This window comes from Entelurus aequoreus, linkage group LG16 (assembly GCF_033978785.1).
Source record: "Entelurus aequoreus isolate RoL-2023_Sb linkage group LG16, RoL_Eaeq_v1.1, whole genome shotgun sequence".
In the NCBI taxonomy this organism is placed as follows: Eukaryota; Metazoa; Chordata; class Actinopteri; order Syngnathiformes; family Syngnathidae; genus Entelurus; species Entelurus aequoreus.
This window is the reverse complement of record NC_084746.1, coordinates 39,485,787-39,498,714: the sequence shown is the minus strand read 5'-3', so window position 1 is coordinate 39,498,714 and position 12,928 is coordinate 39,485,787. Positions and strand designations below refer to the sequence as shown.

The window sequence follows — 12,928 nt, the reverse complement described above, 5'->3', positions numbered from 1 at the left end:
ACTTAGGCATGGAGACTGTTTATTCAAACATTTGCAAAAGAATGGGCCGCTCTCAGTGATTTCCAGAGTGGAACTGTCATAGGATGCCACCTCTGCAACAAATCCAGTCGTGACATTTCCTCGCTCCTAAATATTCCAAAGTCAACTGTCGGCTTTATTACAAGAAAATGGAAGCGTTTGGGAACAACAGCAACTCAGCCACCAAGTGGTAGGCCACGTAAACTGACAGAGAGGGGTCAGCGGAGGAATTATGGTGTGGAGTTGTTTTTCAGGAGTTGGGCTCGGCCCCTTAGTTCCAGTGAAAGGAATGCTCCAGAATACCAAAACATATTGGAAAATTCCATGCTCCAAACCTTGTGGGAACAGTTTGGAGCGGGCCCCTTCCTATTCCAACATGACTGTGCATCAGTGCACAAAGCAAGGTCCATAACGACATGAATGACAGAGTCTGGTGTAGATGAACTTGACTGGCCTGCACAGAGTCCTGACCTGAACCCGATAGAACACCTTTGGGATGAATTAGAACGGAGACTGAGAGCCAGGTCTTCTCCACCAACATCACTGTGTGACCTCACCAATGCACTTTTGGAAGAATGGTGGACAATTCCTATAAACACACTCCGCAACCTTGTGGACAGCCTTCCCAGAAGAGTTGAAGCTGTAATAGCTGCAAAAGGTGGACCTACATCATATCGAACCCTATGGGTTAGGAATGGGATGGCACTTCAAGTTCTTATGTGAGTCAAGGCAGGTGGCCAAATACTTTTGGCAATATAGTGTACGTTTTTTATATCAGTCGATATTGATAATTATTTAATTACAATCCTTTCAGCTATCAAGGCAGAATGTCAACACAATGAAAAACCCTCACTCAGTACGTGTACATGCGCTAAATTAGTCTGACTTCTCAATGAGCCTCCTGCAGCCCATATAAACACCTTCATCCGATAGTCTTTGCTTTTTGAAAATTTGGACTAACCCACCTGGATTACGTATCCATGGCAATATGTATTTATATTGTTTGATCGTCCCAGCCCTACTGCTATGCTAACATCTCTCGACTAGCGGCTGCACGACACCAAGGCCGCGGAACAGAGACACGCGGCAGGCTTACACACACACATGCATCCACAAAAAATACACACCACACACACCTACCCACCCCGCAACCCCACCCCCCACCCCCCATCCAACGCCCTTGACACAAATCCCTTTGGGGTGATGGACAACTGGGCAGCGCTTGAAGGGCTGCAGCCTGCCACCGTAGCCCCCACTCCCTCCCCTATGTTGCAAGTCTTAAGATGTACGTTGTAATATGTATATGTGCTTTGCTATGGAGGTTTTTTCCCACTCCAGACTAGGCCCCCTTAGGAGCCCAGTCTAGATTGTATTTTTTTTACTCATCCTCCCCCAGCGTTTACCTTTTCCCCCATCTTTTACGGGGCGCCTTGTGGCGTCCCATCAGCGTTCCTGTTACTGCTGTGACCCTGTACACCAGGGGTCCCCAATCTTTTATACTCGGGGGCCGCATTTGGTTAAAAAAATTTGGCCGGGGGCCAGGCTGTGAATATATACTGTATATGTATATAGATAGTATATATATATATATATATATATATATATATATATATATATATATATATATATATATATATATATATATATATATATATATATATATATACATTGTCTTTATAATCCGTTTTGTCATTTAACATCAATTAACATTGATGTTCATCAACATTTAACATTGTCACGTTATCAATGGGAAAATTCATTTTTAGACAATATGATTTGCCTGAGCGACTAGGAGACACCAAGAGTAACAAGCGGTAGAAAATGGATTAGAAAGGAAAGATTTATTTATTTATTTATTTATTTATTTATTTTTTTTTTTTTAACTTGGGACTTCCTGTGGGCCGGATTTTGGATGCTGGGGGGCCGGTAGTTTGGGGAACCCTGCTGTACACTGTTTGTATCATCTTGAACGGGTTTGTGCTGAAAACAAAGTGTTGTTGTACTTGTGCAATGACAATAAAGACCTACCTTCCTACCTTCTTGTGCCTCCAGGTGACGATGCCAGCGGTTCTGGAAGCGGCACCATCTGCACCGACGAAGCGTGCTCGCGGGGCCCTCACACTGACGACACCTTGACGCCGTTTAGCAGAGAGTACCCCAACCCCCCAGTGATCAAGAAGGTGGGGACAAACTCGACCAATCAGAGCCTGCCCAGCGTCCTCGCCTACGTTCTCTCGCTGCTGGTTTTGCTGCTGCGCCGATAATTGGCGGGGAGGAGAGTGCAGCCACGCTTGGACTGAGGTCAGGGGGGACTGGGTTTGGGCTTTGCGAGGGTTCTGAAAAGGTGAAGGAGGAGCAGGTGAGATGTTTGGGTGTTTGTTACTTTGCCAAAATGACACATTACAGGAAGAACTGCAGAAACGGGGGGAAAAAGCGCTCTTGTCTCGCTATAATATGATGCCATTAGAGCTGATCATCTTATGTTTTTATGCTTCTGGTTTATGGTGTAATCACAACTCCAGTAGGGAGAGGGGGACATTAATTCATGCATTTGTTATTTCTCCTTTTAACAGCACTTAGTGATTTTATGGTATTATTTATTTGTTAACAACTGACCCTAGAGTGGATTCACTCCCAAATGCTACATTGGAAACAGGCTGAGGCAAACTAACATGGCGGCGAAACCATTTGATGCATCAAGCCTCAGCACTTCAGAGGTAATAATAGCTGTGGATCATCTCAACCTGAACCCCCCCCCCCCCCCCAGCTTAATCCATGCATGTCTCAAATGACAGCAACCTTCTGGGCCCCGGGCCCCCCGCCCTAGCAGCCAAGGCTTTGCAGGTCAGAATTTTGGCTCTCAGAACAGAAGCAGCAGAGGCAGGAATAGAAAATGACCGTCTGTCATTTGCATTTTAATTGCACAGATGAGGATCCAAACCTCCGGAACACTCACTTCTGTGGAAGTCTGTGAGGAGGGAATTCTTTTGCCACCTCTGTCCTTTATTGTCATTACCTTTAAAGGAGAACTGCACTTTTTGGGGAATTTTGCTTATCGTTATGAAAGAGTTGGCGACAAATTAATTTTTTTAATGCACTCTAAATATTAAATAAACGTAAAAAAAAATGTCTGCTAACAGCGCAGCCAATGGGAACCCATAAATTACAATAAATAACCATTCAAAAAGCGGCAACAATACCTCATTTACATTTGGTGACTTGAATATTGCCCAAGTATTAGTGATATTGTTATTATAAACGCTGACATAGACCAACTATTTAGAGCGGCGCTGTGATCACTTCCTGTGTGTGCCGATGTTTACATTAACTAATCAACTGTTTCCTCGCTTCCCTGCTCCTTGTAAGTTTATTGTAGATCATAAATAATGCAGCTCACCTGGAAAATAGATGGCTGTAAATATAAAGTTGGGACAAAAGAAAAAAAACAAAAGTCATGATGCGTTTTTGTAATTAATGCGCCGCGTATGCTTAAAATAATCAAATTACGTAACTATTAAATGGTATTATAAATGGGCCTGTTACTACATTACATACATAAGGTATCCCCTTAATGTCATTGAATGTGGCACGCCGCCACTGCATTTGTATTACTGCCACACCTTGAAAATAATTTGTTTGTTTTTTTTACTTGAAAACAAATGAAAGTATTATAATAAATATATTGTAGCCCACAGAAGAAATCACAAAGTTCGACGCCTATTTTTAACTTTCGTCTCCGTGACTCCGCGCTTCCCCGCCAGACACACAAGAACACTTCCTCGTTTTCCGCCAATCACCTTGCGGGCACGGACGGTGTGTTTGCGACCATGGGAAAAACTGTCATCAAATCCAAACCACACGAACATAAAACATTAACATTAGCAGGTCGTTACAGTATGATTTGATAAATATATAGCCTATTATTTGCGCACTATTGAAAAGTGATGTACCGAAAGCTTGACCACTGAAAAAACTCTTTGATCACCAAAAACCGCGCGACCGAAACCAGATGTAAACAAAAACGCACGCCGGCGTTGTCATAATGTCTGCAATGTGGGCGTAGTTTTGATATATATTGCAGATATACGCGCGGACAGCCATCTACAAAATGTGCAAATATTAAGAGGACAGTGGCGGCTTTTAAAAAGAGAAAGTGAAACTAGAGCAACAGCGCCAAGCAAGTGTGACGTCTTGTTCGCTGCAGCCTCCAAAGTCAGGGACATGGAGGGACAGAAGGAGTCTCCAAACACGAGTACAGTCTATAACAGGGGTAGGGAACCTATGGCTCTCGAGCCAGATGTGGCTCTTTTGATGACTGCATCTGGCTCTCAGATAAATCTTAGCTGACATTGCTTAACACGATAAGTAGTGAATAATTCCGCTGGTAATCACAGTGTTAAAAATAACGTACAAAATATAAAACATTCTCATGCATTTTAATCCATCCATCCGTTTTCTACCACACCTGTTCAAGAAGTCGCATTAATGGTAAGAAGTATTTTATTTATTATTGGTTAGCTTCAGAATAACGATGTTATTAAAAAGAATAAGAGACTTGTTATACTCTAAAAATGTTGGTCTTACTTAAAAATGCACGCATTTAGTTGTATTCAGTGTTAAAAAAATATGATATGGCTCTCACGGAAATACATTTTAAAATATTTGACTTTCATGGCTCTCTCAGCCAAAAAGGCTCCCGACCCCTGGTCTATAATAACAACAGAAGAAGATGCTAGATTTGTTGCTAGTTGTTTAAAAAAAAAAAAAAAAAAAAGTAATTAAAAGTCTGGAAACACTTGAAAAAAATCTCCACAAAGTACCTTGTACAATAAAAAAAAATCTCCACAAAGTACCTTGTACATGAAAGTACAAGTACCTTGTATTTTCATGGCTCTCTCAGCCAAAAAGGTTCCCGACCCCTGGTCTATAGTAACAAGAGAAGAAGATGCTAGATTTGTTGCTAGTTGTTTAAAAAAAATAAAGTAATTAAAAGTCTGGAAACACTTGAAAAAAATCTCCACAAAGTACCTTGTACAATAAGCAGCAACAATGGAAAATATGGCAAAACGGGAAAAAAATATGTTAATTCTATTTAATAATAACAGATTTGTTTTAAATGTATGTATACATTTGTTACATTTGTATACATTTCTTATGCAAATTACTCAATGATGGTGATCACGCCCCCACCGCCACAGGTATCTTGGCAGTTTCAGTTTAGATCTAATTTATTTTATATATTTAGAATGCTTTTTTTTTTTTTTTTAATCCATCCGTCGTCATGTCTTTCATAATAATTGTGCATGACAGGCAACATTCCAAAAAAAAGTGCAGTTCCCCTTTAAGCCCACTAGTGCTGGGATTTTCAAAGAAATATGGCATATCTCAAGTTGTGGGCAAGAAGTTCTGCGTCCTCTAGAAATGTCAGGAATGATGGGACAGAACTGTATGACACATGGTTACTGTTGAACGTCATCATGTGGAGGATGCATCTTTGCTTCTGTGGCACACTGGGACAATCCACTTCAAACATAAAACCCTTTCAAGAGCTGTGTTTGGTAGATCATTTCTCCGAACAAAGATCCTCGCCAATTCATTCAAAACGACATAAAACCCTCTTTATTATGATGCCATGTTGGTAAAAAAAAAAAAAAAAAACGTGGATGCTGAGTCACACACTGCTGTGGGACAGTGTTCCTCTTCTCAAGTAGGACGGCGGCTTAAAAGGTTGTGGTGGTCAAATAACCTCCAAAGTGATCCCACAAGTGTTTAGTTAGTGGTCACACACAGCCGTGGGACGATTTCCCACTTCTCGAGCCGGAAATCAGCCAACAAGGTTCCCACTAGTGTTTGGTTATTTGTTTATTTCACTTTGAGCAGTGCCTCGTTTGCAGGGAACGAGCCTGAATGCCTGGTCACACCCTGTTGTGGGATGGCAGTCTACCCCTTAAGAAGGAAGTCGGCTGACAAGGTCCTGGTGGTTACTCTAACACTCAAGATGATCCCACAAGTGTTTAGTTAGCTGTTTGTTTCACTTTGAACAGTGCCCTGTTTGCAGGGAACAAGCATAAATGCTTGGTCACACACAGCTGTGGGACGGCATCCCACTTCTCAAGCAGGAAGTCGGCCGTCAAGGTTCCCACTAGTGTTTGGTTGTTTAGTTCATTTTAAGCATTGTCTCGTTTGAAAATAACGTGCATGAATGCCAGGTCACACACTGTTGTGGTATAGCAGTCCACCCTTTAAGAAGGAAGTCGACTGACAAGGTCATGGTGGTTACTCTAGCACCAGCTCGCAGTTTATTTCCCTTTTATAAGTGCTCTGTTTGCAGGGAACAAGCATAAATGCCTGACCACACACAGCTGTGGAGCGGCATCCCACTTCTTGAGCAGGAAGTCAGCCAACAAGATTGTTCCATTCACTGTAGCATTAACATATCACCCAAATTAATCCCACTAGTGTTTATTTAGCTGTTTATTTCCCCTTGAACAGTGCCTCGTTTACAGGGAACGAGGATGACTACCTTGTCACACACTGTTGTGAGATGACAGCCCACTCCTCAAGCAGGAAGTCCGCCAACAAGGTTGCGGTGGTCACTCTAGCACCAATATAACACCCAAGTAGATCCGAGAGTGTTTAGTTAGTGGTCACACATTGCTGTGGGGCGGCATCCCGCTTTTCGAGTAGAAAGTCGGCCAACAAGGTTGCGGTAGTAACTGGAGCACCTACATAACACTGATCTCACTAGTGTTTAGTTCGCTGTTTATTGCCCTTTGAACAGTGCATCGTTTGCAGGGAACACATACGGATGCCTGGTCCAACACTGTTGTGGGGCAGCGTCACACTATTTAAGCCTAAACAAAGGTTGTGGTGGTCACACCCTGGCATGACCGCAACACCCACCACGTTGACCCTCCAAGCGACAGTTCCGTTCCTTACACCAACACATTGTGGGAATAGTCGCTGATTAACACAATGTTGTGCTGCTCATCCCACAACAGTGTGTGCCCTTTAAATGGCGTGCCATTTAAAAAGGAATCAAAGAGGTGGTATTAAAACAGACAAATGTCTAAACTGCTTGTATTATTTTGATATTACTGCAGTTTGGTCAACAAGGACATTTTTGAAAGAATAAAATAGAATTTAAATGTGTAGAGTGTGTGTTTGTGTGTGTGTGTGTGTGTGTGTGTGTGTGTGTGTGTGTGTGTGTGTGTGTGTGTGTGTGTGTGTGTGTGTGTGTGTGTGTGTGTGTGTGTGTGTGTGTGTGTGTGTGTGTGTGTGTGTGTGTTCTTGTATTTCTACCCTTCTTGAGACATCAACAATGAAAAGTACCTTCCATATGAAGAGGTGTGAACAAGTTAAGACATAAATCATGGTCCCAATACGGAAACCCATTGCATCTAATAGAGAGCCAAATACTAGAGTCTGTGAACATTGCTCCAAAGTCAGGATTTTTTGTTGACTTAATGTGCATGCAAAAGTAAACATTGCAAAGGCAGCAATATATGATAAAACAAGACGGTAGCTAAAGAAGGACTTCCCTATTCATCCCCGAAAAAACCGCCAGGTGAACAGCTGATTGTACGACTTCCGGTGCTGATGTAAGACCATAGGATGAACAAATACACTACGGTACTAAGACTATAGTGGCCATTAACAATTAGCCTCTACAGCTGGGTTGCCCAAAGTGCGGCACAGGGGCCTAATGTGGTCCGTGACTCGTTTGTCATCGGCCTTAAGCACATTACAAAAAATAAAGATCTCATTTGCACCCCTAGTGGTGAAATCTATCAAAATGAGGGTGGTCCCAAAAAGAGGGGATTTTTCAAATTGACTGTGTGTCGCTTTTAAAAGTGCTCCCCCTCTGGTCAACTTATGTAATAACAAGTGTGTGTAAGAAATTGAAATGTACCCCCTTTGGCCAAAATTAATTTAAAAAAAATAAAATATGTCTTTAGAGACATACTGTAATAACTTGAAGTAAATCCTGAAGAATTAAAAAACAATTACAAAAAAAACAACTACAAAATTACCTTTTTTATATTTGCATAGTTTGTATATATTATTAAAGTTGTAAATACTAATCTTTATATATCTAGAAAGGGTGGTACTAAAGAGGTAGATATTTTTCGGAGGTCTCAAGAAGGTAACAAATACAAGAATGTTTGTGTGCGTGTGTTTGTGTGCGTGTGTTTGTGTGTGTGTGTGTGTGTGTGTGTGTGTGTGTGTGTGTGTGTGTGTGTGTGTGTGTGTGTGTGTTCTGGCAATGCTTACTTAATAGGGACATCGCTCTGTTCACACAGTCACCTTTAGGGGACCTCTGATGGTATGGGGACCAAAAAACAGGTCCCCTAAAGGTGGACCTTTTTAAATGATAGTGCTGTATTCTGAGGATCATGTCATATTTAATTTGAACTTCTTTTTTTTTTTTTTAAATGGTCCTCAGTAGTCACGTACACATTTTGTGTGAATTATGCAAAATTATTTAAATTTGGTCCCCATGAACCATATTAACTATTTTTCCCCAGGGTCCCCAGTAAGAATGATCAACACATTACTTCATCAATCCAGAGATTTAAAGACGTGTATGAGCTAACTGGGCAGTGGCCATTTTACCTAATATTTTTTTTACTTTGTGTGTTTCGCATTCTGAAGTGAGGTTGCAACTCTCTACTCCAGGGGTCACCAACCTTTTTGAAACCAAGAGCTACTTCTTGGGTACTGATTAATGCAAAGGGCTACCAGTTTGATACACAATTAAATACATTGCCAGAAATAGCCAATTTGCTCAATTTACCTTTAACTCTATATTATTATTAATAATTAATGATGTTTACACTTAATTCAACGGTTTAAAAGAGGAGAAAACACGAAAAAAATGACAATTACATTTTAAAACATAGTTTATCTTCAATTTCAACTCTTTAAAATTCAACCGGAAAAAAAAAGAGAAAAACTAGCTAATACAAATCTTTTTGAAAAAATTAAAAAATAATTTATGGAACATCATTAGTAATATTTCCTGATTAAGATTAATTTTAGAATTTTGATGATGTTTTAAATAGGTTAAAATCCAATCTGCACTGTGTTAGAATATATAACAAATTGGACCAAGCTATATTTCTAACAAAGACAAATCATTATTTCTTCTAGATTTTCCAGAACAAAAATTTTAAAAGAAATTCAAAAGACTTTGAAATAAGATTTAAATTTGATTCTACAGATTTTCTAGATTTGCCAGAATAATTGTTTTGAATTTTAATCATAATAAATTTGAAGAAATATTTCACAAATATTCTTCGTCGAAAAAACAGAAGCTAAAATGAAAAATTAAATTAAAATGTATTTATTATTCTTTACAATAAAAAAAATAAATTTACTTGAACATTGATTTAAATTGTCAGGAAAGAAGAGGAAGGAATTTAAAAGGTAAAAAGGCATATGTGTTTATTTTTAAGGTTGTATTTTTTCTCTAAAATTGTCTTTCTGAAAGTTATAAGAAGCAAAGTAAAAAAATTAATGAATGTATTTAAACAAGTGAAGACCAAGTCTTTAAAATATTTTCTTGGATTTTCAAATTCTATTTGAGTTTTGTCTCTCTTAGAATTAAATATGTCGGGCAAAGCGAGACCAGCTTGCTAGTAAATAAATAAAATTTAAAAAATAGAGGCAACTCACTGGTAAGTGCTGCTATTTGAGCTATTTTTAGAACAGGCCAGCGGGCTACTCATCTGGTCCTTACGGGCTACCTGGTGCCCGCGGGCACCGCGTTGGTGACCCCTGCTCTACTCCCATCTAGTGCTAGATATATTTTTTTCATCATTCTAGCTATAGTGGAAAGGGGGGCCCTCACAACCTACTAACCAAACGTGGGTCCACACAAAGTAGGCAAGACATGTATGTGTGTGTGTGTGTGTGTGTGTGTGTGTGTGTGTGTGTGTGTGTGTGTGTGTGTGTGTGTGTGTGTGTGTGTGTGCCCCTCCATTTAGTTGTGTCCGCCCTGTGGAGTGCGGCAGGTCAGTCAGTGTCGTCACTCCCAAAGGACGACATTAGAAATTCAAGCACCACACGGGGCTGATTTTATTTCTACATATTTTCTGGCGCAGCCCCTTGAGATAAATGATGTGAAAGTGAAAGTGAAAGTACGCGGATCCTTACAATCAACCAGGCGGGGGACTCCCAGCTGTGACGGTGACATTCCAACTCAAATACCACTTCACAGTGGGAGCGTTTGATTTCTTCACCCGCTCCCGTCATCACCGCCTTCTCCTTTTTTATATAGTTTTTATTTTTTGGATCCCACTCAAAGCCGCCCTTCTCCCCTCCTTTACAAAAAAAAAACACAAAAAAAAGAAAGAAAGAAAACCTGCACTTTTTATGAGGCCAATAAGTGGCGCTGTCTGCACAAAGACATCACAAGATGGTCAACACCCGGCAGAGGACGACCATTGATTTTATGCAAATGAGTGAGAAGTGTACTGTCTTGAGCTGCATATAAGACGGGCCTGAATATAAGACCACACCCTTTTTCCAGGGAACATCCTCTCCAGAGATCAGACAAACTGCTGGTAGATCACACAAAAACAACAACGATTGGTTCCTTAGCTGCTGGACAGTTAGTTGTCTGATGATTCGTCAACATTTTCTTCAAAGTTTGCTAACTTGACCCACCTTGAACACACCAGTTGTCCGTGAGTGACGGGAAGAAAAGCTCTGGTTCGACTAGTTTGACTTTGCCGTCTTATATCCGGGTCAGTGCAGTTCATATGCTGATGATCACTCCCATGTAAAACGAGCTCCACGCTACACAGGCCCCGGATTTGCGCTGGATGCGTAACAGCTGCCAAGAAACTCGGTGGCAGGCCCCCAAATAGCCGTCCAGGATATGCCTGTAATATGATTCTTTGATTTTGGACCTCCAGAGTCAGCATTTGTGACAACACGGTGAAACGACGACTGAAAACCTTTGACTTCATCGCCGTCAAAGTGTTAAAGTACAAAAAGTATTTTATTTTGAAAATCAAGCAAATCATTTCTTTAGTGTTTGACTTCCTGTCCCAGGCAGGAAGACTTTAGCCAAACTGATCTAGAAGTTCTGCGTCCAGTGGAGATCCGGGGTGAGCGTGACTCGGACATCAAAGTGAACATTTTTGTGCTTTCTTGTTTTGATGTACTTTTATTTTGTTTGGCTTATGTTCTTATCAGAAGTTTATGGTGAGGAGAAATGTCGGAAAGAGGTTTAAAAAGAGCAATGCAGATGTTTGCTGTTGTATCTTCCAAAAGAAATCTTCAGAATGGTCAATTATATACATTGTAAGATTTTCACATTGCTTGGTGTCACGTTTCTTTCTTTTTAGCGCCCACCTGCAAAATGTGGCATGTGTCGTCCCTCAGGACAACTTCTGGAACACCACAGGAGGTGGTGGACTCACTTGGCCTTCAGAAAACCTTTCCTCACTGCAAAGACGCTGTTTTAATGCCAGAACTCCCAGGGTTTCCTTACTCCCCCTGCAAGTCCCAGAAGGCAGCCAAACGGCTGTTAGCTTAAAATTGACCACTCAATGACCGACAATTAGCCACCTTTCTTCTGTAAATGCAGGTATGACATCACAATGGGCTGCACCACTGGAGTGCTGGGTTTAGGGGCGGGGCTATGATTGGGTAGACTGACATCTGCTTTTTTTACTGAAGTAACTTTAGCTGGAAATATCTCTGATCTGTTGGAAATACTGATTCTATCTTAGACTTAGACTAGTTACACCTAGACTTAGATTGGTCACATCTAGTCTTACACTTACATTGGTCACATCTAGTCTTAGACTTACATTGGTCACATCTAGTCTTAGACTTACATTGGTCACATCTAGTCTTAGATTGGTCACATCTAGTCTTAGACTTAGATTGGTCACATCTAGTCTTACACTTAGATTGGTCACGTCTCATCTTAGATTGGTCACATCTAGTCTTAGATTGGTCACATCTAGTCTTAGACTTATATTGGTCACATCTAGTCTTAGACTTATATTGGTCACATCTAGTCTTACACTTAGATTGATCAGATCTAGTCTTAGACTTACATTGGTCACATCTAGTTTTAGACTTAGATTGATCACATCTAGTCTTAGACTTACATTGGTCACATCTAGTCTTAGACTTTGATTGGTCACATCTAGTCTTACACTTAGATTGGTCAGATCTAGTCTTAGACTTACATTGGTCACATCTAGTTTTAGACTTAGATTGGTCACATCTAGTCTTAGACTTAGATTGGCCACATCTAGTCTTAAACTTAGATTGGTCACATCAAGTCTTAGATTGGTCACATCTAGTCTTAGACTTAGATTGGTCACATCTAGTCTTAGACTTAGATTGGTCACATCTAGTCTTAGACTTATATTGGTCACATCTAGTCTTAGTTTGGTCACATCCAGTCCTAAACTTAGATTGGTCAGATCTAGTCGTAGTCTTAGATTGGTCACAACTAGTCTTGAACTTAGATTGGTCACTTCTAGTCTTAGAGATAGATTGGTGACATCTAGTCTTAGACTGGTCCCATCTAGTCTTAGATTGGTCACATCTAGTCTTAGACTTAGATTGGTCACATCTAGTCTTAGACTGGTCACATCTAGTCTTAGATTGGTCACATCTAGTCTTAGACTTAGATTGGTCACATCTAGTCTTAGACTTAGATTGGTCACATCTAGTTTTAGATTGGTCACATCTAGTTTTAGATTGGTCACATCTAGTCTTAGACTTACATTGGTCACATCTAGTCTTAGATTGGTCACATCTAGTCTTAGACTTAGATTGGTCACATCTAGTCTTACACTTAGATTGGTCACGTCTCATCTTAGATTGGTCACATCTAGTCTTAGATTGGTCACATCTAGTCTTAGACTTATATTGGTCA

At 40.5% G+C, this 12,928-nt stretch overlaps 1 protein-coding gene across 1 annotated transcript in view; it reads left to right on the top strand.

Annotated features, from left to right (window-relative positions):
* LOC133630942 (glypican-1-like) overlaps nt 1-11,329 on the top strand; it is a 235,915-nt gene extending 224,586 nt beyond the window's left edge. The window contains exon 10 of the mRNA XM_062022819.1: nt 2,071-11,329. Within this exon, the coding sequence (XP_061878803.1) occupies nt 2,071-2,282 (212 nt within the window). The 3' untranslated portion in view covers nt 2,283-11,329. The remainder of the gene's footprint in view (nt 1-2,070) is intronic.
* Nucleotides 11,330-12,928: the final 1,599 nt, after the last annotated feature.